Source organism: Caretta caretta, chromosome 1 (assembly GCF_965140235.1).
Source record: "Caretta caretta isolate rCarCar2 chromosome 1, rCarCar1.hap1, whole genome shotgun sequence".
Classification (NCBI taxonomy): Eukaryota; Metazoa; Chordata; order Testudines; family Cheloniidae; genus Caretta; species Caretta caretta.
The window spans coordinates 336,923,295-336,951,192 of NC_134206.1; the positions used below are offsets into that span (position 1 = coordinate 336,923,295).

Here is a 27,898-nt window from a genome sequence, read left to right on the forward strand (position 1 = left end):
AAAGGGGGCAATTAAAGAGGTTAACGACATGACTGACAAACTACACGATTCCTTTGTATAAAGGATTAACTAAAAAGGTAGTATTTTCAACCCTACACATTCAAAAATCATGAGATGGGAACAAAAAAAATTATGGGATTGGCTTAAAAATAATGATTTAATAAATATATTTGGAATCTTATGATTTGCCTTCTGGGTTTAGAGTGCTACGTTTATTTTTCACATTTTTATCTACAGATACGTGGGCTGGAGCTTACTTTTAAAAGAAGAGGTTGAGATTCTCATTTAGTCACGGGACTCCAGGAGCCAGAACCTTAAGTGCCATGAACCTTGTCTAGGCCCATTCTTTTAGTCTAAGAAACAAAGTTAGAGATGGAGGTACCAGAACAATACAATATATCAAAAAGCAACAAGTCACCAGTCCAAGGCCAACGGAAAGACTCTTATAGAGCTGTGTGGTCTTTGGAACAGTATCAGGACTTGAGAGTAGATGGATTTTTTTTTTTTTTAAAGCAAAGCATAAAAGTGGCTGAACTGCTAATCTTGCAAGCCTTTACTCATATGAGTAACTCTTCTTACACAAGTAGTTGTGCCACCTTGATTGGGAATGTTCATGAGAATAAGGACTACTCGTGTGAGTAAAAGCTTGCAGCATCCAGCCCATAGGTTTAGTATTTTGCACAGCTGGTACCTCTGATTATAGGTAGAGCTGTTTGTGTCCCCAGCACCTTTGGGCAATCGAGGCTGTACAACACAGGTAAACCTCCTCACAAGACTTCTGACATCTTCTCAGCCATGAGGACCCTTATGACTACAAGACACTTTGGGATCTTCGTGATTAACTAGCCTATACGAGATATTCCACACTGCTTTCGTGCTTTTAACTCCCAACCCTCTGGATTAAAGAGTTCTCTCTTCACAGCTGCAGCTCAACTTTGAGAGGAATTGAGAGACATCCAAAAATAAAGCCAGACAGAATTTAAAAAACAAAACAAAACAAAAAAATCCTTCAGTGAGGCATTTAAAAAGGGTGACAGATACAGCTGGATCTTATAAATACAACCACCAACTAAATATATATTTATTATACAACAGCCTTACGGGGACTGACCTTGAGAAGGACAATTTTGTACAAGGAACCAGAAGGAACAAATATATATATATACACACACACACACACCATGAACAAATCAGATCAATAATAACAATATTTTGTACTTATATAGTGCCTTTCATCAACTCAGCGTTTAGAATAAATAATGTATACATCCTTGAGCCATCCCTCAGGGCACTAAAGGTAATTATCTTGATTTTACATTTGGGAATGCTAAGGCACAGAGTGGTTAAGAGCCTTGATAAGGCGCAGAGATGGAAATAGATCTCAGAATTTGTGATTACAAATGCCATGTTCCAGCCACGAAGAAAAGTCTCCCTGATGAAAGAAGTTATGCATCAAAATGGAAAAGGTATTAGGTATCCGCTGAAAAAAAATTGCAACTAAACAGAGTCCAAGACATTCAAGCAAATAGAAACCTAGTTGCAAAGGCAAGAAATCTTTAGAGCAGCTTTGCCAATTTATCAAGCCTGGATGCTATGCACTATCAAGAGCAAACTAGAAATGAATATTTTAAATCTCTACAATCTACCTTTCCAGTGGCTCTGTTATCCCTGCATCTGGAGTGCGGAATTTGTACTAATGTCAATGAATGGGAGTAAGATGTTTGCTCTAAGGGCCAAACCCTGGCCCTGCTGAGGTCAGTGGGAGTTAGGCCATTGATTTTAATGGGACCAGTGATTGTCTGAGGGCAGGTCTACACTCAGAATGCTGCAACGATGCAGCTGTAGCGGTTCAGTGAAGACACTACTCCGCTGACGGGGGAGAGAGTCTCCTGTCGGCAGTTAGCTACCGTCTCTCACAGAGGTGGACTATGTCAGCGGGAGAAGGGGCTAGGGCAGTATAACGCCATCGCTCAGGTTTATGTAATATAGACCTGGCCTAAGGGAAAAGGCATCCTAAGGACCCAATTATCCAAACTAGTGAACATTTCCTATGAGGTGCTGACTAGCCTCAATTCTCACTGGTCTAGATCTTCGACCCTGCTACGACAAAAGGAAAAGGAGTACTTCTGGCACCTTAGAGACTAACAAATTTGAGCATAAGCTTTCGTGAGCTACAGCTCACTTCATCGGACCCTGCTACGGCTGCATAGTACCATTCCCGCTGACTAGAAGGGCCACTTGAGAATACTCCCTGTGTTTGGAATTCTGGGGTGGCATAGAGTCAATGTAACATACAGCCTCCCCTTCTTGGCCCCCTTTCCAGGGAAAAGGCTGTGGCCAGGATATCCCTACATGCCAGAAGCCCAGAGTACCGCAGCATCTTGGCAGCCATATGTAACCAAAATATATAGATTTTTGAGAGATTTGAGGACACTTGGCACCTTTCAGGAAGCACTTGCTACCGTGCCAAATTTGCTTTCTTCCAACCCCCCACCTAAGCTGCCCCAGGTGCCCAAAAGCCCAACCCAAGGATAGCACCCAGTGTATGGCGAAGGCATTCACTGAGCACCTTGAAAGAGACACTTGCCATCCTACTTGGCTTCCTGAGCCCAAGCCCAAATTCCTTCATCTTTCACATCAAACAAACTACTAACACAAGAAAAACATGCTGAAGCCAAAAGAATGATGGCAAAAGAAGACTGAAGTCATAAGTTGCCCTTACATAGCACAAGTTGGGCCACACAATACCATTTCAAGGACAATATAAAACAGGGCCATGAAAGTGACACTGAGATGGGCACTTCAAAATTGTGTTTTAACTGAAGACCTCCCTACAGGTTCAGATGTACAGTGACAGATATACAGTTCATCACAGAAAGACAAATGTCATCCAGAGAAAGTTAAGATGAATTTAACAACATAGGCCAAGAACTGTCACCAACATGCTACAACAATGAGTCAGATCTGCAGCTAGCACTGTACAGAGGCCCACTGGTGCCAACTGGCCAAGGGTTCAACACTGTTTATTACAAGCAACTCCTGTCTCAGACCTGACATGCTCAATACACCTAATACACCATTTTCATGGTATTTATCCATAAAGGGTAGCATGTGAGGTCTCTAATGAAAGCTTACAACTTGACAAAAATCATTGTGAGTTGTGTGTATGTGTACTAGTTAAGGATTAATGTAACTATACTGAAATTTATGACCTTATGATCTTGTAGTGAAAGTGAATCACCAAGGAATGTGTCTCAGTGATGGCCCAATCAAGTGGCAGAGAGTTATCACTCTTCCTTGCCTAATTATGTAATGTATTGCTCAATTGTCTACCATTGCAACAAACCAGAAAAGCCCATGGAAAACCCCCAAAGACAAAACTATGATCACTGAAGCCACTCGGAAGGGATAAAGAACTATAAGACCATAAGGGGATGGCCCTGTCTGCAAATAAAGGCAAAAGTCTGATTCTGCACATCACATGGTGGAGAAAGACACCCTGCATCCATTCACAGAGGAGCAGTAGGTGAAAGAATGGGCCCTGGCTCCTTCCAGTTAGGAAGCGCTGCAAAAGACTGAACTTTGGGGTGAGAATCTACTTTGTTGGATAGGAAAGGTGATTATTAGTGTAGGCCCTGGTTTGGTTTTGTATGTTACCATTTGTTTCCCTCACTCTCTTGTTTCTATTTGAATCGCTCTTCTTTCTTCAATGAATTTGATTATCATTTTTTAACAAGGAAATTTAAGTGGTGTGTGTGACACAGGAGCAGTGGGCTAAGGCAAAACTGAGCTATGCTGTTCCTTTGGGAACAGATGTGGGACTCCTGGTGGTATCTGGTGATCACAGGCTGGATAGCAGGACACTTTGAAGGGACTTGGGCGGGGGTGCAGCTATTGTCAACTAGCAGAGGCGGTATACGCCAGAGAAGAGTGCTTGAATGGCCAACAGCCAGTCGTGTTATGGAGTAACACCCAGCTGGCATAGACTAGACTCCCTGGGTAGGTGGCAAAAAGGCGATTGGAGATCTGGGTGCCCTGAGAAGCGTAACAGAAATGAATCACCATCACTTCATCTGGCCCAGTTGTCCCCCTGCACCACCCACACAATAGTATTTGAGCACCTTGCAGTCCTTTAATGTAGTGAGCCTCACAATATCCCTCTACAGTAGGCAGTATTTTACAGTTGGAGCACCAAGACCCATAGAGATGGGCTTGCCCAAGGTCATGCAGAAAGTCTGTGCAGTGCAGGTAATTGAACTTCCGGTCCCAAACAAACACCCTAACCCTTGGACATACTTCCTCTCAGCAATGACAACTGATAAGATGACTCATAACAGAATTGCCATATTTGAAAGCTCAAGGGCTGCCATATTGCTGATAAAGAAATTTGAGGCCAAAATTGACTGCCAAGATATTAACATACACAAAGATGAACACAGTAACAGATTTTTGTACCATCTCATTTCAACCAAGAGATTCTGGAAGTGAGTATAAATAATAATAGTGACACCCACAGTGTGAACAGTTTTCAGTAGGTTCCAGGTTGATCCAGAGAGTCTAATGTGATCTTTAGGGATTATAGGAGGGTGGACGGCCTCTAGTAATGTTTAGCCACATATGAAAAAAAGAAGCTCTGGGGGTTACAGCACAGCCCTGGGAGTTGTCAGACCTAGGGCAAGTCACTTAAATGAGCATATTTAAATTTAGGCACCTATATCTATATGTAGGCACCCAAATATCTGCCTTGTTTTAAAAGTGCTTATATAAATATTTACATGTATGAAATTAAATATAAAAATCCACAATGTAAGGAATAGCCAAAGGATAAAAGAAAAAACAGAAAAAAACAAGTTTAAAATAATAAAAACCTTATGTGCCTCCTAAAAAAATATATTAAAAATTACATTGTGAGTCATCCAACTGACTCACAAACTATAAATTGATCTGTGTCCCTTTGACTTCTGTTACTGATTGCCCATCTCAAAACAATGTAAATTGTATATGTTTGGTCAAAATAATAGTTGTAGGTGATTTGCTTCTGCTGGTCAGTAGCCTATAAATGCTGCAGCATAATCCACACCATTTCCTTAACACCGGAGACAACTTTACAAGGTGCCTCTCAAAAGCAGATTTCCATCTGGATCAGTCATTGCTCTTTCAGAGTGATGCTAGAAGGAATTGTTAGGAAAAATCGCAAAGTCAGCCCAACAACATTAATATAAAGTGAAAGGGTAAACACTGACAACCTACGTTCAAGTAGTTGGAACAGTAAGAAAATGTGGGCTTGTCACCTGGATTCTATGCCAGGGTGACCCCTCGGCCAGGCCCCAGCTCTCACCCGGGTCTATGCTTGGCAGTGTCTGGGTATCTCAGCATGCACTCCAGTCTCAAGAGGCGCAGCCCTTTGGCCGAGCCCCTTCCCGAGGGTCAGTAAACAGAAACAAATGGGAATTAACACAAAGGAGTGGTTCCACAGCTGCATTAAAAATCCTCCTTCAGAGGGCACTGGTCAGGATCTGGCCCTGAAAAAGAGTTCACAAGTAAACAAAGGCATAGTCCCTTCTTCAGGTGAGTCAGCATCAGGCCCTCCTTTCCTTCAGGGAGGGGCCATCAGTTGGCAGGATCTCCTTGGATGACTGCTTTCAGCCAGCCCTCTCTCCTGGAGCTGAGGATTTAAGGCGTGCTCTCCTCCCTGGTCTGTCAACAACTGAGCTGGGTTTCTCCCTTTTTCCCCTCTAATTCTGACATTTCCCACTGGTGTGATGGCATGGGGCCACTTCAGCACACATTAGCTCATTAATCTCCTATTGCCCAGGGTGGGGTTTGAATACCCTCCTTAAAGGGTATCTTTTAAGATTAGTTTAAAGGATTGAGCATATTCTTATTGTTGTAGCTCACTGCTCTCATTATGGGGGGTGGGAGGAGGGGAGGGAAGTGTCTTTTCCCTTACCTTACTCCAGGCATATGTTAGCCATGGTCGCGGTCTCAATTCCAAATTAATTACTAATATTTATCAATAAGCACATAATTTATGTTCCTTTCCTGAAGGGGTGTTTTCTCCAGCCCCACCCATGGCTTGTTCTGAGACGCGCATCCATATCTCAATGACTGGAAGGCATCTATCCAATAATATAAAGTGATGATATGTAAAGTGAGAGTGTGCAACTCAAGCACCAATGACACCATTCTAAGATCTGAAAAGTACATCCCATGGGGCTCTGGATATGGTGATGTATGGTTGAGGTCTGCAAATCGCCATAGTTATCAGCATACTCTGCCACATGATCAATTATGCACCATCCACCACAGTTTGCTTGTTTTTACTGGCTCAACTCATATTGGCTTGGAATTCAGGGATGATGAAAGGGAGTTGAGATAGAGGGCACCACTGATTGTTGCCTTCTGCCAATTGCAAGTATCTTTGTTTGAGAGCCATTTATTATGATCATTGCCCAAGATAAAAATTGCCATGAGCCACATTTGGCATTTGATTTGATTCCCATTTCCCAGAGGATTCCACAAAGCAGCTTTTCAACTGCTTTTAAATCATTTTTCATACTAAAGATATTGCAAATGTAGTTACATAACCCTACACCACTTCAAATACTTCAGCTATGATCTTCATGTCTCAGATTTTTATACATATATGTTTTGCATTAAAGTAGACAGCAAATTAAGGACTTGCAGAGACTTCCCACAAGCAAAGTTAATACTTAACATAAGGGATCATCTTCATATTTTATTCAACGTGCATATGCTTTTTACATGCCAATAATGTAACTTTGATTTCTAAATATCCCTATTAAATTAGGCAGACATACTGGGATTTGGAACACCTTCCATTTGATAACAAGTACCGGTCAAAACTGGAACCATTTATCAAAAGCTTCTCAAACTTAGAAGTTTCTTACAAAATGGGATCTGAATCTGTGCCATCCACTGCATTTGCAAAACTGACCAGGCTTTGCAACAACCATTTCAGTTGTATTGTTTCCTGGGTGTCTAATGCTTTAATAAACAGAATTACTACAACCACCTGTGTGTTTGTTAAAAGTATCAAACATTGGCATAATGACAGTTTTAAGTCTTACTTAGGTAAACTAATATTTTAGCAAATATTCTCAAATCCCAGAGGAAAAATTTAAAAATGTAAACACTTGGTTTTGGTCCTAAAGAAATTCCTCCAAAGGGCACATCATGCTACTTAAAAACACAATTACATAGGAGATACACAACATCAAACCATCCAAAGCAGCCGAAGCTTTTCCCGTTCCCCTGCCTCATGTATCAAGATGAGATTGGTACAATGACGTTTTGTAGTAACTTGAGACTGAAATTTAGCTCATGTAACCCCTACACTAGGAGTTTGCAAAGGTATCACTCAGGTCATAATCTGAACACAGTGAGGTTGCAAAAAAAATGTAATCGGACCTGAAGAATTTTCATTGTGTGAAAAGAACCCACCTTCACTGCAAGAATCCAGGGTGCGCCTATGGGATTGGGTGTTAGAGCAAGCACCTATTAGATTTCTAAACCAAATAAATTCAGTATGGAAATCAATGAGTTACAATGAAAATGAAAACTCAGAAGGCCATAGTCAGTCACTTTTCAGGGAACACCCACGCTTGTATTTCATTTTTTATATAGCACATTGTTATTGCTGCTGTAGACACTTAACGGCCCTATCAATGTGCTGCTGTCTGCCATCAACTCCTAATGAAATCTGTGAAAGCAAAGGCAGTTGGTGGATTAAAATAGACTGACTCAGCAAGGTGAGTCTCACAATGAGGTGTCCGAGCTTTGAGGCTCTACAACTACTGCACTTTAATACATTTTTATTCTAGTACATGTTTAACATACACATAGAAAAGCTTGTATACTTCTCAAATCCATTAATGAGAAAGGGAGTTTTGCCATTGACTCCAGTAGGAGCAGAATTGCAATCCTTTTACAGTAGCTTTCAAGTGTGGAAATAATAAATTGTGCTGCTAATTACATGGTATTGTATGAGATGAGTGTATCCTTGAATCTCAGAGCAATCTCCTTTTCTGTCCATCTCATTCCCTTCCCCATAACAATGTGGCTGACACTAGATATGGTGTTTTACAACTGTTAAAGAGGTCACATATGTATTTTGATCCACAATAGTCTACTTGGGCTAGATTGAGCTATGGTGATTTACAACAGCTGCGTTCCAGCTAATTATGTTCATACAACTTACTATAAACTATTAGAACATGGACACATAGACAGTGCTTTCAAGTAACAATCACCAATCAATGGTCACCTGTATTTTCATTGGCAGAATACCAGATTTCTCGAGACATTTTTGGTGTCAAAGCAGAGCTGAAATATCAAAATTCCTTCAAATACTTCTCCACAACTATTATCTGCAGCTGCTTTCAAAACCTGCTGCCTTTGGTATCACTTACATTCCCACAGGAAGATAAACCTCTGTGAGGCAAGAAAAAAAAGACAGTCCAATGGGAAACACACAAATTAATTCTTTTGATGCTAAGTGATAATTTGCAAGTGTTATACCTACTGAATTATGTGTTTTGTACTCTTTGTGAATGTTATTGCCTCTTAGATTGTTAATTTGAAAACAGACCAAAATAAAACCAACTGAGAGAGCCGATGAATTCAGAATCAAGTACTGTATTGTCATGCTAGTTCTGGCCACTGAATAGCTTGAATACAGGCAAGTTACTTCTAGGCACTGGAATATTAAGAAAAACGTCAAGAAGAGATTATTGAAACTGGCTGTTCTCTTTGGGATCGAAGAAAATATGAAATTGTCAGCTGTAGACAAGATAATATATGTGGTGGTGTAATGGGGGACACACCTCTTGGGCACCTCCTGCTGCTGCAAGCAATACAGTAAGCCTTTCCCTGCTCCTAGCACCTCCTGTAGGTTATCAACAGACATGTAGCCCTGCTTTTGCAAGTGCAGGTATTCTGCCCCTATCGCCCACCCCAGTGTGACCCCAACCCACAGGCAGGATCCCCCCCAGCATGTTTCTGTATAAAATGGCAACCTCCATGCAACATAATCTCATACATGCAGTGTGTATGAGGTCAAAAGCACAGGAACCCTGTTCCTGCAGTCCTGCCCCACTATCCAACTAAGTATCAGCCTTGATTGGCAGGTCTTCTTCATATCAGTCCTTCACCTACTTCACACTGGGTAGCAGCGAGTTCAAAAACACTATCCGCCCTCACCAAGGTCTTCAGCCCCAGCTCTGAGCCCTTTAAATTCAGCCATTTGCTTGAGCTTCCAAACAAACCTTGCTCTCGTCTCAGGGTTTACACCACTTCACTAGTAGCTGGTGAGAGAACCCAGGCTCACCAACTGCATGTTCCAACCCACGGACTTACAAACACCAGACACATACAGCTCCCTTCAATTCATTGCTGCTACTTCCCCAGGCCTATTCCCACCTGGCCCCTTTATCTTCACCCCTTACCTCAGGGTTAAATTTCTCCAGTCCTATCTCTCCCACTTTAAGGGAAATGCAGTCAGAACCAAACTCTGGTTATCCCTCAAGCGTGTTTAGCTAGACAGGATCCCCTTCCATGACACTCTACTCTCAGCCAGGAACTGAGCTGCTAAGGCCCTGTAGCTCCTTTTATCAGAGCCTGCTGGACTCTGATTGGCTGCTTCCATGCAGCCTCTCTAGGCAGGCCTGGAGGACCCACCTTCGCTGCTCATTTCCTGGGGTGGGGTGTGGTAGGATCACAGTGCTCCAGCAGGGGTCATGAAGGTCTTGTATGCCCCCTTAACAGGTGTTCTTGCACTTTAATTGTTAAATATTCATACTGAGAAATTTTATTTTAAGAGGTTTAATTTTAAAATCCATTAGCATTATAACAAATGAACAATCAAAAAGTATTGATATTACATTTCAGAACTACAGCTATTTCAACAAGGCACCTTCTTATTTGTAAAAAGAAAAGGAGTACTTGTGGCACCTTAGAGACTAACAACTTTATCTGAGCATAAGCTGTAGCTCACGAAAGCTTATGCTCAAATAATTTTGTTAGTCTCTAAGGTGCCACAAGTACTCCTTTTCTTTTTGCGAATACAGACTAACATGGCTGCTACTCTGAAACCTTCTTATTTGTGTGGCTAAAAAAAAATTCAAAATGAGATGGCTCAGAATAATGCTGTATTGTTTTGGAAACCCAGTGGCCCTATTTGTTTAATTTAATCTCTTAAACTTCATGATTATCATGATAATAATAATGATCTAAAGAATGTCTATTACTATTGGAACTTAAATGGATAGTGACAAATCTGAAAACATCACTTACAAAGCTACCCATAATGACAGCACTAAAGAAGCATTGTTCTTCCTTACAGAAATATTAATCACAATTATCTTGTTTGGAATAAAAAATAAATGTAAAAAATTATATTGCAACAACAACAACAAAAATTGAGCACATAAACATGTGTTTTGAATTGTACCCTGTCATTAGTCTTGGGAGCTGCCATATCTCCAAAGGATGTCTTGATTGAGAAATCCATGACACTGGTCACAGAGAGTTCAACCCAAGGGATGACAGCAATCTTAACTGTTGCAGTGGGAAATATAGTGAGAGGTCTCAAAGAAACCCTGACCATTCAACACTTTCATTTAATCACAGACCCTTAAATGGCACAAGGAAGCAAACAGGAAGCCAATGTCTGACTTGAGCATAATGAGAAAGGCTGTCATAAATATAAAGGGAAAGGTAAACACCTTCAAAATCCCTCCTGGCCAGAGGAAAAACCCTTTCACCTGTAAAGGGTTACGAAGCTAGGATAACCTCGCTGGCACCTGACCAAAATGACCAATGAGGAGACAAGATACTTTCAAAAGCTGGGGGGAGGGAGAAACAAAGACTCTCTTTCTGTCTGTGTGATGCTTTTGCTGGGGACAGAACAGGAATGGAGTCTTAGAACTTAGTAAGTAATCTAGCTAGATATGCGTTAGATTCTGATTCCTTTAAATGGCTGAGAAAATAAGCTGTGCTGAATGGAATGGATATTCCTGTTTTTGTGCCTTTTTGTAACTTAAGGTTTTGCCTAGAGGGATTCTCTATGTTTTTAATCTAATTACCCTATAAGGTATTTACCATCCTGATTTTACAGAGGTGATTCTTTTTACTTTTTCTTCTATTAAAATTCTTCCTTATGAAATTGAATGCTTTTTCATTGTTCTTAAGATCCAAGGGTTTGGGTCTGTGGTCACCTATGCAAATTGGTGAGGATTTTTATCAAACCTTTCCCAGGAAAGGGGGTGTAATGTTTGGGAGGATTTTGGGGGGAAAGACGTTTCCAAACGGACTCTTTCCTAGTAATATACCAGTTAGACGTTTGGTGGTGGCAGCAAAAGTCCAAGGGCAAAAGGTAAAATAGTTTGTACCTTGGGGAAGTTTTAACCTAAGCTGGTAAAAGTAAGCTTAGGAGGTTTTCATGCATGTCCCCACATCTGTACCCTAGAGTTCAGAGTGGGGAAGGAACCTTGACAAAAGCTAAGGCATAAAATAGTTACACCTAGCAAGGGACATAAGAAGCAATAAGAAGACATTCTATAAATACATTAGGAGCAAGAAAAAGATGAAGAAAAGTGTGTGTCCTCTTCTTAGCAGGAAGGGAGAACTAATTATGGACAACATCAAGAAAGCTGAGGTGTTTCGTACCTATTTTGCCTCAGCCTTCACTAAAAACATAAATTGTACCAGTCAAATTAGGGAAAGAACAGATTAAAGAATATTTAGATAACTTCGATGTATTCAAGTCAGAAGGGCCTGATGAGGAAAAGCAGCATAAGCTCTGGCAAGCCAAGTGTAAAAGAATAATTAGGCAGGCCAAAAGAGAATTTGAAGAACAATTATCAAAAGACAAAAAATAACAATATTCTTAAGTACAATAGAAGCAGAAACCCTGTCAAACAATCAGTGAGATCAATGGACAATCAAGGTACTCAAGGAGCATTCAAGGAAGACAGGGTCGTTGTTGAGAAGCTAAACAAATTATGTGCATCAGTTCTCACTGTAGAAGATGTGAGGGAGATTCCCACACCTGAGCCATTCTTTTCAGGTGGCAAATCTGAGGAACTGTCCCAGATTCAGAGGTTGACAGAGGAGGTTTTGGAACTCTTGATAAATTAAACAGTAATAAGTCATCAGGAGCAGATGATATTCACCCAAGATTTCTGAAGGAACTCAAATATGAAATTGCAGAACTACTAACTGTGGCATGTAACCTATCACTTAAATTAGACTCTGTACCAGATGACTGGCTAATAGTTAATATAATGCCAATTTTCAAAAAAGGCTCCAGAGGTGATCCTGGCAATTACAAATCTGAAAGCCTAACTTCAGTACCAGGACAACTGGTTGAAACTATAGTAAAGAACAGAATTACTAGACACATAAATGAAAACAATGTGTTGGGGCAGAGTCAACATGGCTTTTGTAAAAGAAAATCACGTCTCACCAATCTATTAGAATTCTTTGTGGGAGTCAAACATATGGAAAAGGTGATGCAGTGGACAGAGTGTACTTGGTTTTTCAGAAAGCCTTTGACAAGGTCCCTCACCAAAATCTCCTAAGCAGGATAAGAGGGAAGGTCGTTTCTTGGATCAGTAACTGGTTAAAAAATAGGAAGCAAAGGGTAGGAATAAATGGTCAGTTTTCACAGTGGAGAGAGGTAAATAGCAGGGTCCCCCAAGGGTCTGCACTGCGATCAGATCTGTTCCATATATTCATAAATGATCTGGAAAAAGGGGTAAACAGTGAGGTGGCAAAGCTTGCAGACAACGTTAAATTACTCATGATAGTTAAGTCCAAAGCGGACTGCAGAGAGTTACAAAGGGATCTCACAAAACAGAGCAACTGCGTAACAAAATGGCAGATGAAATGCAAAGTAGAGCACACTGGAAAACACAATCCCAACTATACCAACAGAGTGAGCTATTGCCACTCAAGAAAGTTCTTGGCATTAGTGTGGATAGTTTCTTGAAAACATCTGCTCAATGTCCATCAGCAATCAAAAAAGATAACAGAATTTTTTGGAACAGTTAAAAAAGGGATACATACTATATACATCCATGGTACACCCAAACCTTGAATACTGCACACAGTTTTGGTCATCCCATCTCAAAAAAAGATATATTAGAATTGGAAAAAGTACAGAGAGGAGCAACAAAAATGATTAGGGGATGGAACAGCTTCCATATGAGAAGAGATTAAACAGACTGGGAGTGCTGAGCTTCAGAAAGAGGGATATGACAGAAGTGTATAAAATCAAGAACCAATGTCACCCAATGAAATTAATAGGTGGCAAGTTTAAAACAAACATAAGAAAGTAGTTCTTCACACAATACATAATCAACCTGTGGGACTTGTTGCCATGGGAAAACCAAAGTATAACTGGGTTTAAAAAAGAATTAGCTAAGTTCAATGAGGATATGTCCATCAATGGCTATTTGCCAAAATAGTCAGAAACACAACCCCGTGCTCTGGATGTCTTTAGGTCTCTGGTTTTCAGAAGCTCAGACTGGACAACAGGGGATGGATCACTTAATAATTGCCCTGTTCTGTTCATTCCCTCTGAAACACCTGGCAATGGACACGATCAGGCGACAAGATATTGGGCTAGTTGGATCAATGGTCTGACCCAGTATGGCCATTCTGATGTTCTTATGAAATTCACCATAGCATGCTTAAGGAAATAGTTGAAGCAAACTCAGAACCATTAGCAATTATCTTTTGAGAACTCATGGAGGAATGGTGAGATTCTAGAAGACTGGAAAAGGGCAAACATAGTACCCATTTTTACAAAGCAAAACAAAGAGGATGCAGGGAATTATAGACCAATCAGCCTAATTTCGATACCTGGAAAGATACTGGAACAAATTATTAAACAATCAGTTGGTAAGAATCTGAAGGATAATAGATTTATAGGGAATAGCTGGCATGGATTTGTCAAGAACAAATCATGCCAAACCAATCTAATTTCCTGCTTTGACAGGATTAGTGGCCTAGAGGATAATGGAGAACCTGTATATCTGATATATCTTGGCTTTTAAAAGACTTTTTGACACAGTCCCATATGACATTCTCATAATTAGCAAACTAGGAAATATGGTTTAGAAGAAATTACTATAAGATGGGTGCACAACTGGTTGAAAATCTGTACTCAAAAATAGTTATCAGTGGTTCACTGTCATACTGTGAGGGTGTACCTACGGAAATCCTGAAGGTGTCAGTCCTGGGTCCAGTATTATTCAATATTTTAATTAAAAACTCGGATAATAAAGTGAAGAGAATGCTTATAAAATTTGTGGATGACACCACACTCAGAGGGGTTTTTAGCCCTTGGAGGACAGAATTAGAATTCAAAACAACCTTGATAAATAGGAGAACTAGTCTGAAATCAACAAGATGAAATTAAATAAAGAAAAGCACAAAGCACTATGTTTAGGAAGGAAAATTCAAATGCACAACTATAAAATGGGCAGTAGCACTGTTGTTAACAATCTGGGATTACCGTGAATCACAAACTGAATATGAGCCAACAATGTGATGTAGTTGCAAAAAGTCCAATATCCTTCTGTGTATTAACAGGAATGTCATATGTAAGACACAGAGTTATTGTCCTACTCTACACAGCACTGGTCAGGCCTCAGCTGGAGTACTGTGTTCAGTTCTGTGCTTTAAGAAAGATGTGAACAAACTGGAGAGAGTCCAGAGGAGAACAACAAAAATTATAAAAGGTTTAGAAAACTTAAGGTATGAAGAAATGTTAAAAAAGCTGGCCATGTTTAGTTTTGAGGAAAAAAGACTGAGGGACGACATGATAACAGTCTTCATATATGTGAAGGGCTATTATAAAAAGGATGGTGATAAACTGTTCTCTATGTCCACTAAAGATAGGACAAGAAATAATTGTCTTAATTTGCAGCCAGGAAGATTTATGTTAGATATTATGAAAACTTTCATATTATAAGGATAGTTAAGCACTGGAATAGGGTTCCAAGGGAGGTTGTTGAATTCCTGTCATTTTTAAGAACAGGTTGGACAAACACCTATCAGGGATGGTCTAGGTATACTTGCTCTTGCCTCAGCCTAGGGGGGTTGGACTTGAAGACCTCTCAATGTCCCTTCCAGCCCTAAATTTCTACGATTCTACAAGTGTATGGACTCACAGCAGCATGCCTTGTTCAGCAGGTTGATGACTATGGTCTGCACTAGCTAAAGCTTAAACTTAGACTTCAAGGATACCTGTGAGTAAAGCACATTCGAGTACTGGAGGCTGGTGACAAAGGCCTGATTGGTGTGAGGTTCACATTAGGGAGAAACGACCACAGCCTCCTGGTGAAAGGCCCTGAAGACCATGGCTGCTGTAGACCTCACCATTACAAATAGTCAATTTCCCATCTTAAGTATGTGAAAAAGCAGTTATTTCAGATATCATTGCAAGGAGATGCTGGCAAATTCTGGCTTTTTTATTGACACCCTTATTACTGCAAAATTGAAGAACAGCAATGGATCACAGTGGATTAGAAGACTGAGAATTATTTTGCAGGGCATATATCCTCAGTATACAGTGTAGGTATCTCCTCCACCCATGCCTCTAAGTGCTTCCCGTACCTAATAACCATCATTTCCTTCTTAGTCAAATTTTGTCACTCACAGTTCAAACCAGACTGAGAAGGACCAAGGAAATCTATGGAATCTCAGTGTAGGTGACACTGCTGCAATTCCACCTTCTCAATAACTTTTCTTCAAAAAGGGAGATTCAAGGCCATAAAGCAAATGATGAGATATCGCCATCCAAATAGTTTGAGTTTAAGTAGAGCTTGCTTACGTGTTGCTGGCAGCTTGCCCTATTCAAGTGAAGGGGCAACTCAGTCACAATGAGCCCAAAATATCTATGCTTACTTTAACCAACCATGAAGGACACAGGTGGTTGGTTACAACTCCCTAAGAACATCCAAAACCACTGGAACTGAAAGTAGACGAAAACCAACCAGAAGAGATGACACATTCCTTCCCTTCCGCTTGAACACACTTCCTACAGAAGTCATCAGACTGGCCCAGATCTCACTGAATGTATCTGCTAGTTAAGTTGACAGTGCCTCATGAAGAGAAACATTCCACTCAGTTAACCAAGCTAAGAGAGTCTTGATTTATCAGTCTGCTGACAACTCAGAACAGTACAGCTGGTTTGGATTTCGTAAGATGTCAGGGGGCTTTGTGGAGCAACTCAGTGAAAAAAAGCTTAAGAACGTGGCAGAAATGGGGATGATTACTTCAAAGATGGTTTAGATTAGTTAGAGATGGAAGAGGTGTCTAAACACAAATCCATCACACTGTGTGCACTTACTACAGAATACTGTCCTCAAAAACAAAAGGCATGCTAAATTGATACATAAGCTACAACAGAGCCAATTTGGAGGTACAAACTCTGGCAACTATGTAACATGTTTTCAAGGGGGCTTTAGGGGATGGCAGCCACATATTTATCTGTTGTGTCAAATATAGTAACCTCAGGACAACAACTCAGCATAACACAAACAATAAGGCAATAAATAAAATAGTAATACCTTGGAAATTATTAATACAAATTACAGTTGCACCTGCACTGTTTCCAAAAACTGGCAGAATTCCTTCAAATAAACATGTAACTTTTTATTTTTTTTTTAAAGATTCTATGATGGCAGTAATTTGAGGAAATCTGCTAATTGATTACATTCATCTGAGGTGAAACACATCTATCACATTGCCTTTTTTCGCTTGGAAAGCCAGAACAGGGAATCTCCAAAGATTAAAGCAGTATAATGAAAACGATCATTGTAAAACAAGTTTCAGAGTAACAGCCGTGTTAGTCTGTATTCGCAAAAAGAAAAGGAGTACTTGTGGCACCTTAGAGACTAACCAATTTATTTGAGCATTAGCTTTCGTGAGCTACAGCTCACTTCATCGGATGCATACTGTGGAAACTGCAGAAGACATTATATACACAGAGACCATGAAACAATACCTCCTCCCACCCCACTCTCCTGCTGGTAATAGCTTATCTAAAGTGATCATCAAGTTGGGCCATTTCCAGCACAAACCTGGATTTGTGCTGGAAATGGCCCAACTTGATGATCACTTTAGATAAGCTATTACCAGCAGGAGAGTGGGGTGGGAGGAGGTATTGTTTCATGGTCTCTGTGTATATAATGTCTTCTGCAGTTTCCACAGTATGCATCCGATGAAGTGAGCTGTAGCTCACGAAAGCTAATGCTCAAATAAATTGGTTAGTCTCTAAGGTGTCACAAGTACTCCTTTTCTTATTGTAAAACAAGACAGTCATAGTCTGGGGTATTTACATGTGGTATGTATGCAACATACTAAGCCAATAAAATCATAATGTATGTTTTTGTTATATAGGGTAAATTCTTTCTGGTGTAAATGAGCACAACTCAGCTGAAGGCAGTGGAACTGTGATCAGTTACACAGACAGAGAATTTTGTCCTAAATAATATGTATAATATAATCATAGGTCCCAATCCTGCAAACACACACACAGGAGTAACTTTACTCACGAGTAGTCTCTACGATCTCAGTTGTGTGTGTTTGCAAGGCTGAACCTTTAGTATGTACTGTACAACACCATGACATACAAAGCGTTATGTAAGTGCTAGAGTACATAATGGTATTATAATCTCTTCTGCAGTGGAGATTTCAATTAACTCAATTCCCCTTACAAGAGAGGACATATACCCAATTTTTGTAGCAGTGATCTTGGCAGGTTAAAAGAAAACATCCTTTTATCCAATAACTGAAATTTAAAATAAGTACCTTCATGCTTTCTCCCACGCAGTCCTTCATGCTTCAGAGGAGCGCGCCTTAAATATTCACAAAACTAACACAATATCCTCTTTCAAATCCTTCCTTAAAACTCTCCTTTGCCTTTATGCCTACAAAAAACTTGGCAGGTAGGGGAGCTGGTATGCTGAGACCCTTGCCTATCATTCTGGCCAATATTGTCTCATTGTTTCCTTGTGTTCCCGTCAGCCTTTCTGTATCCATCTGTTGTCTCTTGTCTTTGGCTATAAGTCCTTGTGGCAGGAACTATCTTTTTGTTCTGGGGTACTGGGCCATGATGGGCACAATGATAATACAAGCAATAATAATAGGGTTAAATATAACTATATTAAACGTTCTCCTGAAAACGCCATTCTGTCTCAGATGGTGCATTAATTAGCCTATTCACCATATGAATAAACACCAAAGCTGTTGCACAAAACAAATACCTGACAGGAAAATGTGCTTGTTTAATAATAAAAAAAAAAAAGGCTGAAAGAAGTATCAGCCACCACATGCTAGAGTGAGACTGCTTAACAACACTGTACCTTGGAGACCAATCATGCATCAGTGAAGTCAATGACAGGTTTGCCGCTGACAATGTCAGCAGGGCGCAGCCCCATCTGTATGAATACAAGTAAGAGGCCTGTGTAATACAATACTTCTATGTTGATCTGTGAGCCACTAAGCCCATGCATAATATTGTGTCTTACCCACAGCATGGGTGAGACGTGGAATGTGTTTTAAACTGCTGCATACCTAGGGCCTGATTTTGCTCCCATTGAAGTCAATCAGGCCTCTTCAGAGGCACGTTAGTTGTTCATAATACAGAGGTTCTTAACTCATTTCTCATGGGGTGCAGTGGGGCTTGCCGACCTAAAATGTGCTCCAATGGCTCTGACCTGGAATTAAACCAATACGCCATTACTGTAAAACTGAGTGTTACATCTTTTTCAGGATGACCCCATACTTAGTTATAATTCACAAACCATCAGAATGGCATTACATGTGAATGGTGATAATACACTGCTGAATTCCCCACAACCATCTTATAGCATGCACTTTCTGGGTATGCTACCATGGGAGTTCAATTACTTGGTCTGAAACAGGCTGATCTATGCTTTAGAAATGCGTACAGTCAGATAGATTAGTCACTCTTTCCACCCCACTGTAATACATTCCTATCTATATTAATTCTGATTTTCTCCCTTCATTCTTTCTCCAGTGGATAGTTTCTCTGTATCATAGTGATTTTTCCCCACCTTTCTACCCAAAATAACAGAGATTTATGACTGTCTTCAACATTGACCAATATCAGTGTATTGCAAGACTGTTACCACTATGGTTCAGAAAGTCTTTTTTCAGAGGAACAGCCGTGTGAGTCTGTATTCGCAAAAAGAAAAGGAGGACTTGTGGCACCTTAGAGACTAGTCTTTTTTGTTGTTGTTGTTCTAACTCAGGGGTTCTCAAATGTCATCGCACAACAAAAATTCTTCTGACAACAAAAATAACTACACAACCCCAGGACGGGGGACTGAGGCCTGAGCCCGCCCAAGCCCTGTCACCCAGGGTGGAAGGGCCAAAACCAAAGCCTGAGCCCCACCACCCGGGGGGGGAGGGGAAGGGCCAAAAACCAAGAGCTTCAGCCCCAGGTAGGCGGCCTGTAACCTGAGCCTCCCCACCCAGGTCTGAAGCCCTTGGGTTTCAGCTTCTACCCCAGATAGTGGGACTGTCACCCATTTGGGGGTCCATGCCCGCAGTTTGAGAACCCCTGTTGTAACTGAATAAACTATGTAGACCAGAACCTCAATTGGTATAAATCATGTTAGATCCATTGATTTCAATGGAGTTACACCAACTGAAGCCAGGAGAGGGTCTGGTCCTAGAGAATTAGTGTATTTAAGAACACAAATATCACAAATGCAGAATTACTTTCCTTGCCTGTAATTCTGAGTTATCTTAATATGGCTGGCTACCGCATTTTGGACAGAAATAATCATTCATGGCCATGTTGGTCCAATCCAGTTGAATGGAAGCAGAATTCCTTTTTACAGTAATAAATGAATCTGAAGGCTTCTATTTGCTAACGTGTTATCTGATCTGACTACACTCTCTCCCCAGGCAAACACTTCCAAGGACAGCCAGATACAAAAACAGATCAAATTGCCACAATCTGGACCTGAAGAAACAAAAATATAACCATTGCGTATGTAACTCCCCTCCTCAGAGGTCACCTGCTGACCAATTATTTGAGCATGGTCAAATATTGTCAAATATTCCACTATGAATGCCCTGATGTAGGCTGTGGTGTACCATTTTGATTCCACCTGTTACCAAGTCTATTTAAATGTCTTGATCACTCACTTTAATATATGCTAATGCCACCTGTTGGGGAAAAGAAGAACTTTTCGAAAACTGAGCATCTTGATTGGCTGGAATATTCTAGAACAATGTATGTATGTGGTATATATGTATTTGTTTTCCAGACCATCAGTGTGCATGGCAGTTTACAAGGCACATTAACAAGTTAAAAGGGATGGTCCTTGCCCTGAAGAGCTTACAAGGCAAACATACAGAAATTAATTCAGAAGGGAGTGGGGACAGGAAAGGGGGGCTCCTCCCACAACACAAAGAGAAAAGATGCACAACCATTGAACAGATTGAAGAGTTAGCCTGCTGCCTACGTAACATAAGTGCATGTAAAAATGTTACTGTTTTTCTTTTCTTTTGTAACTGTTCAGTGTTAAATGACATTCATATTTGAATGCCAACCTACCATTGCTAATTAAAATAACTCAGTTAAGTAACTTGTCTTTTTTGTAATTAGGCATTAGTATCTAAGGCTAAGCCTATTGGAAACCAGTCAAATGCCCAACTGTACCTAATTCTTCCTCTTAGCTAAGCACATTCTCTTTTTGTGTGCTAGGTGTTACAGAAGGATCTAAATAGAACCATGTCTTCTCAAATGTTACAACACAACTGCCTACTGTGATGTTTCGTGCCTCTTCTTCTGAAGCCAGTGCCAGTGACAGGACATAGGATTAGATGGCTAGAACTGTGCAGACCAGATCCAGGAGGATCATCTGTAAATACTGTACAGGGATTTTTATTCCAGAGAGAAAAGTGGGCTGAAATCAAGAAGTCAGAGCTGGCAAGCAGCATACATCCCTGAAGGCTTTCTTCAAGGGGACTAGGCTCAATAGCTAGGACTAGAAATGTAAGGGAGACTCTCCACTTTCTTTCTTTCTTTCTTTATTTATTTCTAAAAAATAAGTTTCTAACCATTTCCTTTGCAAAGATACCCTTGAAAAGGTAACCAAAGCAAAACCCCACTTTAGAGCTGAAAGCCTATTACTAATTTTTCCTAAGGTCGCAGTTATTCAAAGTCCCCTCACAGCCCTTTGGGTTCCAGATAAAAACGAACCTTAGCCACTGGTTTTTGAGAAGACCCCGGATCAGTTCACAGCTATAGGGAGCAGTTATATTTTTCCTGATATCCAGCCGAATGTTCCATACCTTACTCTCATTATTCAGAGTATTCGCTCCCTATGGAGCTCTGCATGTAGCTTCCACTAGCTAAGCACACAGAAAGGAAACAAATCAGAATAGACATTGCGAGAGAGTCTCCATGAGCACATTGAATAATGTTCCCAAATTGTTAAAAGCTAGTGAAACACTGAACTTGATATCATTGTTATTGTTTTATCATTCTTTTCAAATCAGAACTTCATGCTTTCATCCTCCATGAACTAGTTCTCTAAACTTAAGATATACACAATGATCTAACAGAAAGGCATTAGAAAAATGTTAAAGTAAACAAAATAAATAAAATAATCATAATAATGAATTGGGCTTACATCTGTTTGTGATTATTATTTATGAATGCCTTTTGGGGAAAACTATACAGAATCCTTATAACACACATCAATTTAACTGCTTTAACTTTGGCCCAAAATTCACGGTACTGTTAAGTTTATCCAACAAGGATCCTCTTATTTGAGGCTCAGTGTCAAGTAAGACTAAGCTTTCAAAAGAGGCTGACTGAAGCTATCACACAAGAGGATCAGAGGCATACTTCTGTCACAAGAGAAAGCACTCTGAACAGCAGTGCGCAATTCTGTCAACAGATTGTCACTCAGTGGATTATAGCATCAGACTCAGTCACAGATTCCCCTTTCAGATAAACACTTTGTCACAATCCTGACCTTGCCAGATAAGGCCCATTTAGCAGAGTTCAAGTCTCACCAGGTAAGACCCGAAGAAGTTATGATTCACCGCTTCTCATTCTCATCATAGAGCTCTATTTGTTACCAGCCACAGTTATTTACCCAGCGATTGTTCAGACTTTACTGGAGGTGGAGGAAATGCACACAAAAACAAACATGCACTTGCTAAACTAAAAAGTTTCAGCAAGTACCCCCACAGCATAGTGCAAATCACTATTTCTGAGACCTCCTTATGGGCATAGTCCAAAAAGGAATGGAAAGTGACACTGGCAGGCATATTCTGCTCCAACTAGCAAAGTATTTAAAATCAAGAAAAACGGGCAATTCTGGATCAGACTAGGCTAATTTATGTGGAATTTTTGTCTCTTAAATGTTAGAATATCAGAGAATATCGGGGTTGGAAAGGACCTCAGGAGGTCATCTAATCCAAATCTCCGCTCAAAGCAGGACCAATCCCCAACTAAATCATCTCAGCCAGGGCTTTGTCAAGCCTGACTTTAAAAACCTCTAAGGAAGGAGATTCCACCACCACCCTAGTTAACCCATTCAAGTGCTTCACCACCATCCTAGTAAAAAAGTTTTTCCTAATATCCAACCTAAACCTCCCCCACTGCAACTTGAGACCATTACTCCTTGTTCTGTCATCTGCCACCACTGAAAACCACTGAGAACAGTCTAGATCCATCCTCTTTGGAACCCCCTTTCAGGTTCCAAAGTAGCTATCAAATCCCCCCTCACTCTTCTCTTCTCCAGACTCAATAATCCCAGTTCCCTCAGCCTCTCCTCATAAATCACGTTCTCCAGTTCCCTTTAATATTCAATCCAAAGAAGAAATGAAATATTTGTAATCTTAAGGGTCTGACATAAGGCTACAAAATAAAAAGATAACTAGTCCTGAAGTTAAGTTCTTAAGGTTGTTTCAAAATTATTATTCTGTGTTGTTTAAAAAAATGCCCTTAGTTTCTTCCCAGTGGTATAATTACAATAAGAGCACACACCAAGTTCCTCACAAATAATAAGGACCAGATTTAGACACCTTTATTCACACTCAGTGCTACTAGGTTTAAGGCCCTACTGTGCCTTAAAACAGATAATAAGAGTCAGTCCCTGCCCCCAAAAGCTTACAGCCTAAACAAAGGGTGGGAGAGACAACACAAACACAAAGTGATGTGCACAGGCCACTGGTAGACTCAGGAACAGAAATGAAGTCTCTTGAGGCCCAGTCCAGTGCCGTATCTAATGAAACACACTGCCTCTCACAGAGTAGCTGCAATGTAAACAGTGGAACTGCTGATGAAGAAGTTACTCTTCAGCACGCAGACGGTTGGAGGAGTCAGGCCCACAGGAAAGTGAAAGTGAAAACTGGAAAAGAAAGACAGGGCATGCAAGTGTGGGCTAGATTCACACCCCAGCTTGCTGCAAACTAATTGTTCATGTAGACAAGTCCTTCCTCAAACTGGTTTTAGAAAAAGTGATTCTTAGGCTAAAACCCCATCTGATTCTTACTGCCATATAATTCATTTATTTTCAAGGATCTGTTGACAGATCTTTAAACAAAACAAAGCTGTCAGGTGCCACAATGAAAACAAATACCGTTCTGCAGACCCTTAATCAAACAATGTGTTTCTAAACCAGAGTTCTACCTACTTCTGTATACTCGTTCTGAGTCCTCATTCCACTATTTGACGTGGGCCCCGTTTCTAAAAAGCTCCATGTGTCAGACTAGAGGAGACAACATTCTTATAGGCTGTATCGCTCCATGGCCGCTCCAGCCACATCCCCAAGCTTATGACCCAATCCTGCTCCCACTTATTTAATGGCAAAGCTACCTTCAGTCCTCCTGTTTCAGGTCCAAAGTGACACATGATGCCTGAGACAGGGTGGTCTAATTCTTTTATTAAGCTAACCCTGGGATAGCAGTATTCTATTTTTTATTTTTTGTAATTTGCCATGGCTCGTGAAGACAAGGGTCTCATGGAATTTTTTATGTCAGAGAACAGGCTTTTTGCCATCTGTATGTTTGTTTTGTTTTAACTAACCATGAGAGGGGAGCTTCTGTAGCTTCATTTTTCTCCCCTACTCCAAAGCCCCTGCGGATGTTTCTGTTTAATTTCATGGTTTCACTCCTGCTTTGGGAAACCTTTTTCCTGGTGTGTGTGAGAGTGACCCTTCCTTATTGGTTTTTAAGGTTAGGCTTGACAAAGCCCTGGCTGGGATGACTAGTTGGGGATTGGTCCTGCTTTGGGCAGGGGGTTGGACTAGATGACCTCCTGAGGTCCCTTCCAACCCTAATATTCTCTGATTCTATGACTCTATGATATGAATGGAGGATAATCACTACTGCCTACTTCATTCTGCCCTTGCTGGATTATTCTATTCTTCCAGTTCTTCCTCAGAACAAAGAAAGGAACATCTTTTTCTTTCCCTTACTATAAAGGACGTTTTTTGTCTCTGGGGAAACCGAGGTCTCTGTTTTCTTAGGTCCAGCTACAAGCTGTGATGGGATATACAAACCCCACGCTGGGATGGAAGGGGTTAAAAGACTATACTGGGCCCAGCTAGCCCTGCCCCTCCAACTCTGCAGGGCATGGTCCAAATGGAGACAGAGTTGAAAAGGGAGCGACCCAGCTCAGAACAGGGAGACTGGGGAGGAGTGCAGACCTACCTTTTGCAGGAGCCTGCAAAAGGAGTCAGAAACGCCTTCCAGAGACTCAAAGGACTGTGTGCTGAGCCCGGTTGGGACTGACGGTTTGGTTTCCCTTTTCTATTTTCTTTCTCCTTACCTGGACTGGAAACGGAGAGAGCAGAGTTAAGAAGCAACCCAGGGACAGTAACACAGAGTGTCCACCATCCTCCTCAGGGTTCTGTGCTGCTGACCCTCCTAGGGTCCTGGGTTGGAGCCCGGTAGAGTGGGTGAGCTGAGGATCCCCTACTACCCTCCACCAGCTGAGTGAACACTAACCACTAGGACACCCAGCCCACCAAGGACCCTACCACACAAGCTCTTTGGACTATTGCATAACTGAGGCCATTTGTCCAGCTTCCTGCTTACGCAGGATTTTGAAACCAGGGAATCCAAGGCAAAACATGGGGCATGAATTTAGCAGGCCTAAGCAGCTACAACTCCAGCTGAAGTCAACTGGCGCTCCTGGGGTTCAGTATCTCTGAAAATCAACCCCTAGGACAACAACAGAGTTAAGACAATGGAGCACAACTGACATCCAGGGAGGAGACTAGTATCTTCTTCTTACATATTAAAACCTTAGGTTTGTTTTTTTGAAAAAAATCTATCCAGGCCATGGCCATGTACAAGCCAGAGCAAAGGCAGGAGGAGAGTTACACGAGCTCAGAAAAGCTTTCCTCTCTCCATCCCAGTCCATATGAAAAGAGATCACTCACCCCCAATTTAGACACTTCCTGAAACAGCTGCTATGGGCCCAGCTGGTGTTGGACTCCACAGGATCACACAGGTGCAGCAGTATGCAGCCGCAATATGAGATTTTTGTTTCCTGGATGCATGCTTTGTGTTTGAAGACCTCATTCTAACCTAACAGACATGATCCAGCTCCCGCTGAAGTCAACGGAAAGACTCTGCTTATGTTCAAGAACTCTTTTTTATTAATGTAATTTGTGATGTGAAATAAAAAGCACCCCGGAGGCTATTACATTTCATTTCAGCAGCAGCTCCCTGGAGTCTAGATAGCCTTGGCCATGACTAGTGCAAGCTGAAATCTCCATTGTGTGCTGTAGATAAAAACTCTACTAGAGACAACAACTTGCCGTTCTTAAATTAGAGCACTATAAAATCACTGTTCAGTAGCACTCCCTGTAGAATAGCTGGGAATCTCATCTCTACAACCCAACAGTTTGTGTGTACAATCTACAGTACAAAAGTCACTCCCAAGCTTAGGTCTCCTCTTTAGGAGCAAACTGTGCTTTCACCTCATCTATAACTGGCAATGTGTGCAATGTTTCTACATAGATTACGGAGAGAAAGAGAAATATGCTTCAGATAACCTATAACCATGGTAAAGCTGTTTGACTGAATGGTCTTCCTGGCAAGCATGGAAGTTAATGCACTGCCAGTTAAGAGATTCTCCTAAATTCACTGACTTGTAACAGTGGCAGCTGTGAGAGACCAGTCAAAGGTATTGGACTTAGTCTGTATGTGGGAGGATGTCCAAGCCACTGCTTTCCATTCACCTTCTGGAATTCAACTGGAAGAGTCCCAATAGCTCGCACCTTGGGGAAATGGAGGCGAAAAGAATTAAAGACACACAAGTGACACATGAGGCTCCAGCTCTGCAAAAGCTCTAAGTTTAAAGAGGTACAAGAATGTTGCTGCTAAACTAAGAATGTCCACAAAACTGTGAATTTGCCAAGAGTACTTCACTCAGTGCTAATGCAAAACACTGTCGGCATTTCATCAAATCATGTGCATCTGCTAAAATATAAGCAATTATCTACAAAAAGGAAAGACCTATAAGTGGGCAAGTCACCTAATCTCTGTGCCTTGGTTCCCTATCTGTAACATGCGGATAATAATGCTTCCTTCTCTCACCTAGGCCTGTTGTCTATTTAGAATGAAAACTTTTCAGAGAAGATTCTGTCTCTCACTCTGTATACTCTGTGTCTGTGCAACGGGACCTTGATGTTGGATGGGGTCTCTAGGCACTATTGTAACACAAGTGATCATCATCAGCATCATCTTTTCTGTTGTGCACTGCCCCTCCACGCCTCAGAATGTGTGTGCGTGTCACAGAGATAAATTGTATTATTTAATCTGAGCATACTGGAGCTGCATGAACAATCAATGCTGTATAGATAGAAAGGAAGCAGCTGCAAACTCCAGTGTAATAGTTGCACAGACATGACAAATGCTTTTCAGTTGTTCAGAGGTATTACTTCATTTTATATATTTATGAACTTTTTGCTCTTGGAAAAACCTCCAAAACAAACCCGACAAAGCCTGGTCATCATCACATAAGACACATTCTGCCCACACTTGTCACTCACCTGTGCAGTAAATACAGATTGCTCACACACACAGAATTCTTACGTTGTCTTAGGTTTCTATCTCTAAGAGCTGGCAATTGCATGAACCAGACATCTGACAACAGTATAGTTTACTGTTAAAACAGAGCGTGGGCCTCAAGAACTATATGGATGTTACACTGGTCATATATGATTTGTATTGGGGCAGTGCCTTGAGGCCCCAAACAAGGATCAGGGCCCCATTGTGCTAGGCCCTGTACACAGATGTAACAAGACAGTCGGTGCCCCTAAGAGATTACAATTTAAAAATATGAGAAAAGACTCCAGGTGGATAAAAACAGTCGGTGGAGCAAAGGTGAGATGGTTATGAATGGTGTTATGAATAGTGTAATAAGCTGCAGACACAGCACACCAGCTGTCTAGCTATATACAGTATATTCAATTTTGTGTTCCTATTACTATAATCCTTGTCTTCCCTTTGCCCTCTCCACCTGTCATGTTCTGTCCCTGGACAGAGCCTGATCCTGAAAACACAGGTACATGAGTAGCTTTGCATTGACTTATTATTCATTATTTGTGTTACCGTAGTGCCTAGGAAACCTGGACCTCACTGTGTTTGCATAACTGGCCCTTGGGTTGTAAACTCTCAGAGGTAGGACTGCCTTCTATGTTTATACAGCTCCAAGCAGAATGGGGGCCTGATCCTAGTTTGGGCTTCAGGACACTACAAATAATAAAGCAGTATCCAAATTACTTTTACGAGACCACTTGGGGTATGTTATTTATGACTCTCTTCCTAACCAGGTCTCTTAAAAACATATTTCCCA

General features: G+C 41.0%; 1 protein-coding gene across 4 annotated transcripts in view; it reads right to left on the bottom strand.

The window, feature by feature from the left end:
* LOC125630489 (semaphorin-3D) overlaps positions 1–27,898 on the bottom strand; it is a 199,755-nt gene that overhangs the window by 141,860 nt on the left and 29,997 nt on the right. The window contains exon 1 of one of the 4 annotated variants that reach the window (XM_075124519.1): positions 17,845–17,889. The exons of the other annotated variants lie outside the window; for them this stretch is intronic. Within the exon in view, the coding sequence (XP_074980620.1) occupies positions 17,845–17,874 (30 nt within the window). The 5' untranslated portion in view covers positions 17,875–17,889. Of the gene's footprint in view, positions 1–17,844; positions 17,890–27,898 lie in introns of those variants that run through there. 4 annotated transcript variants of the gene reach the window in all.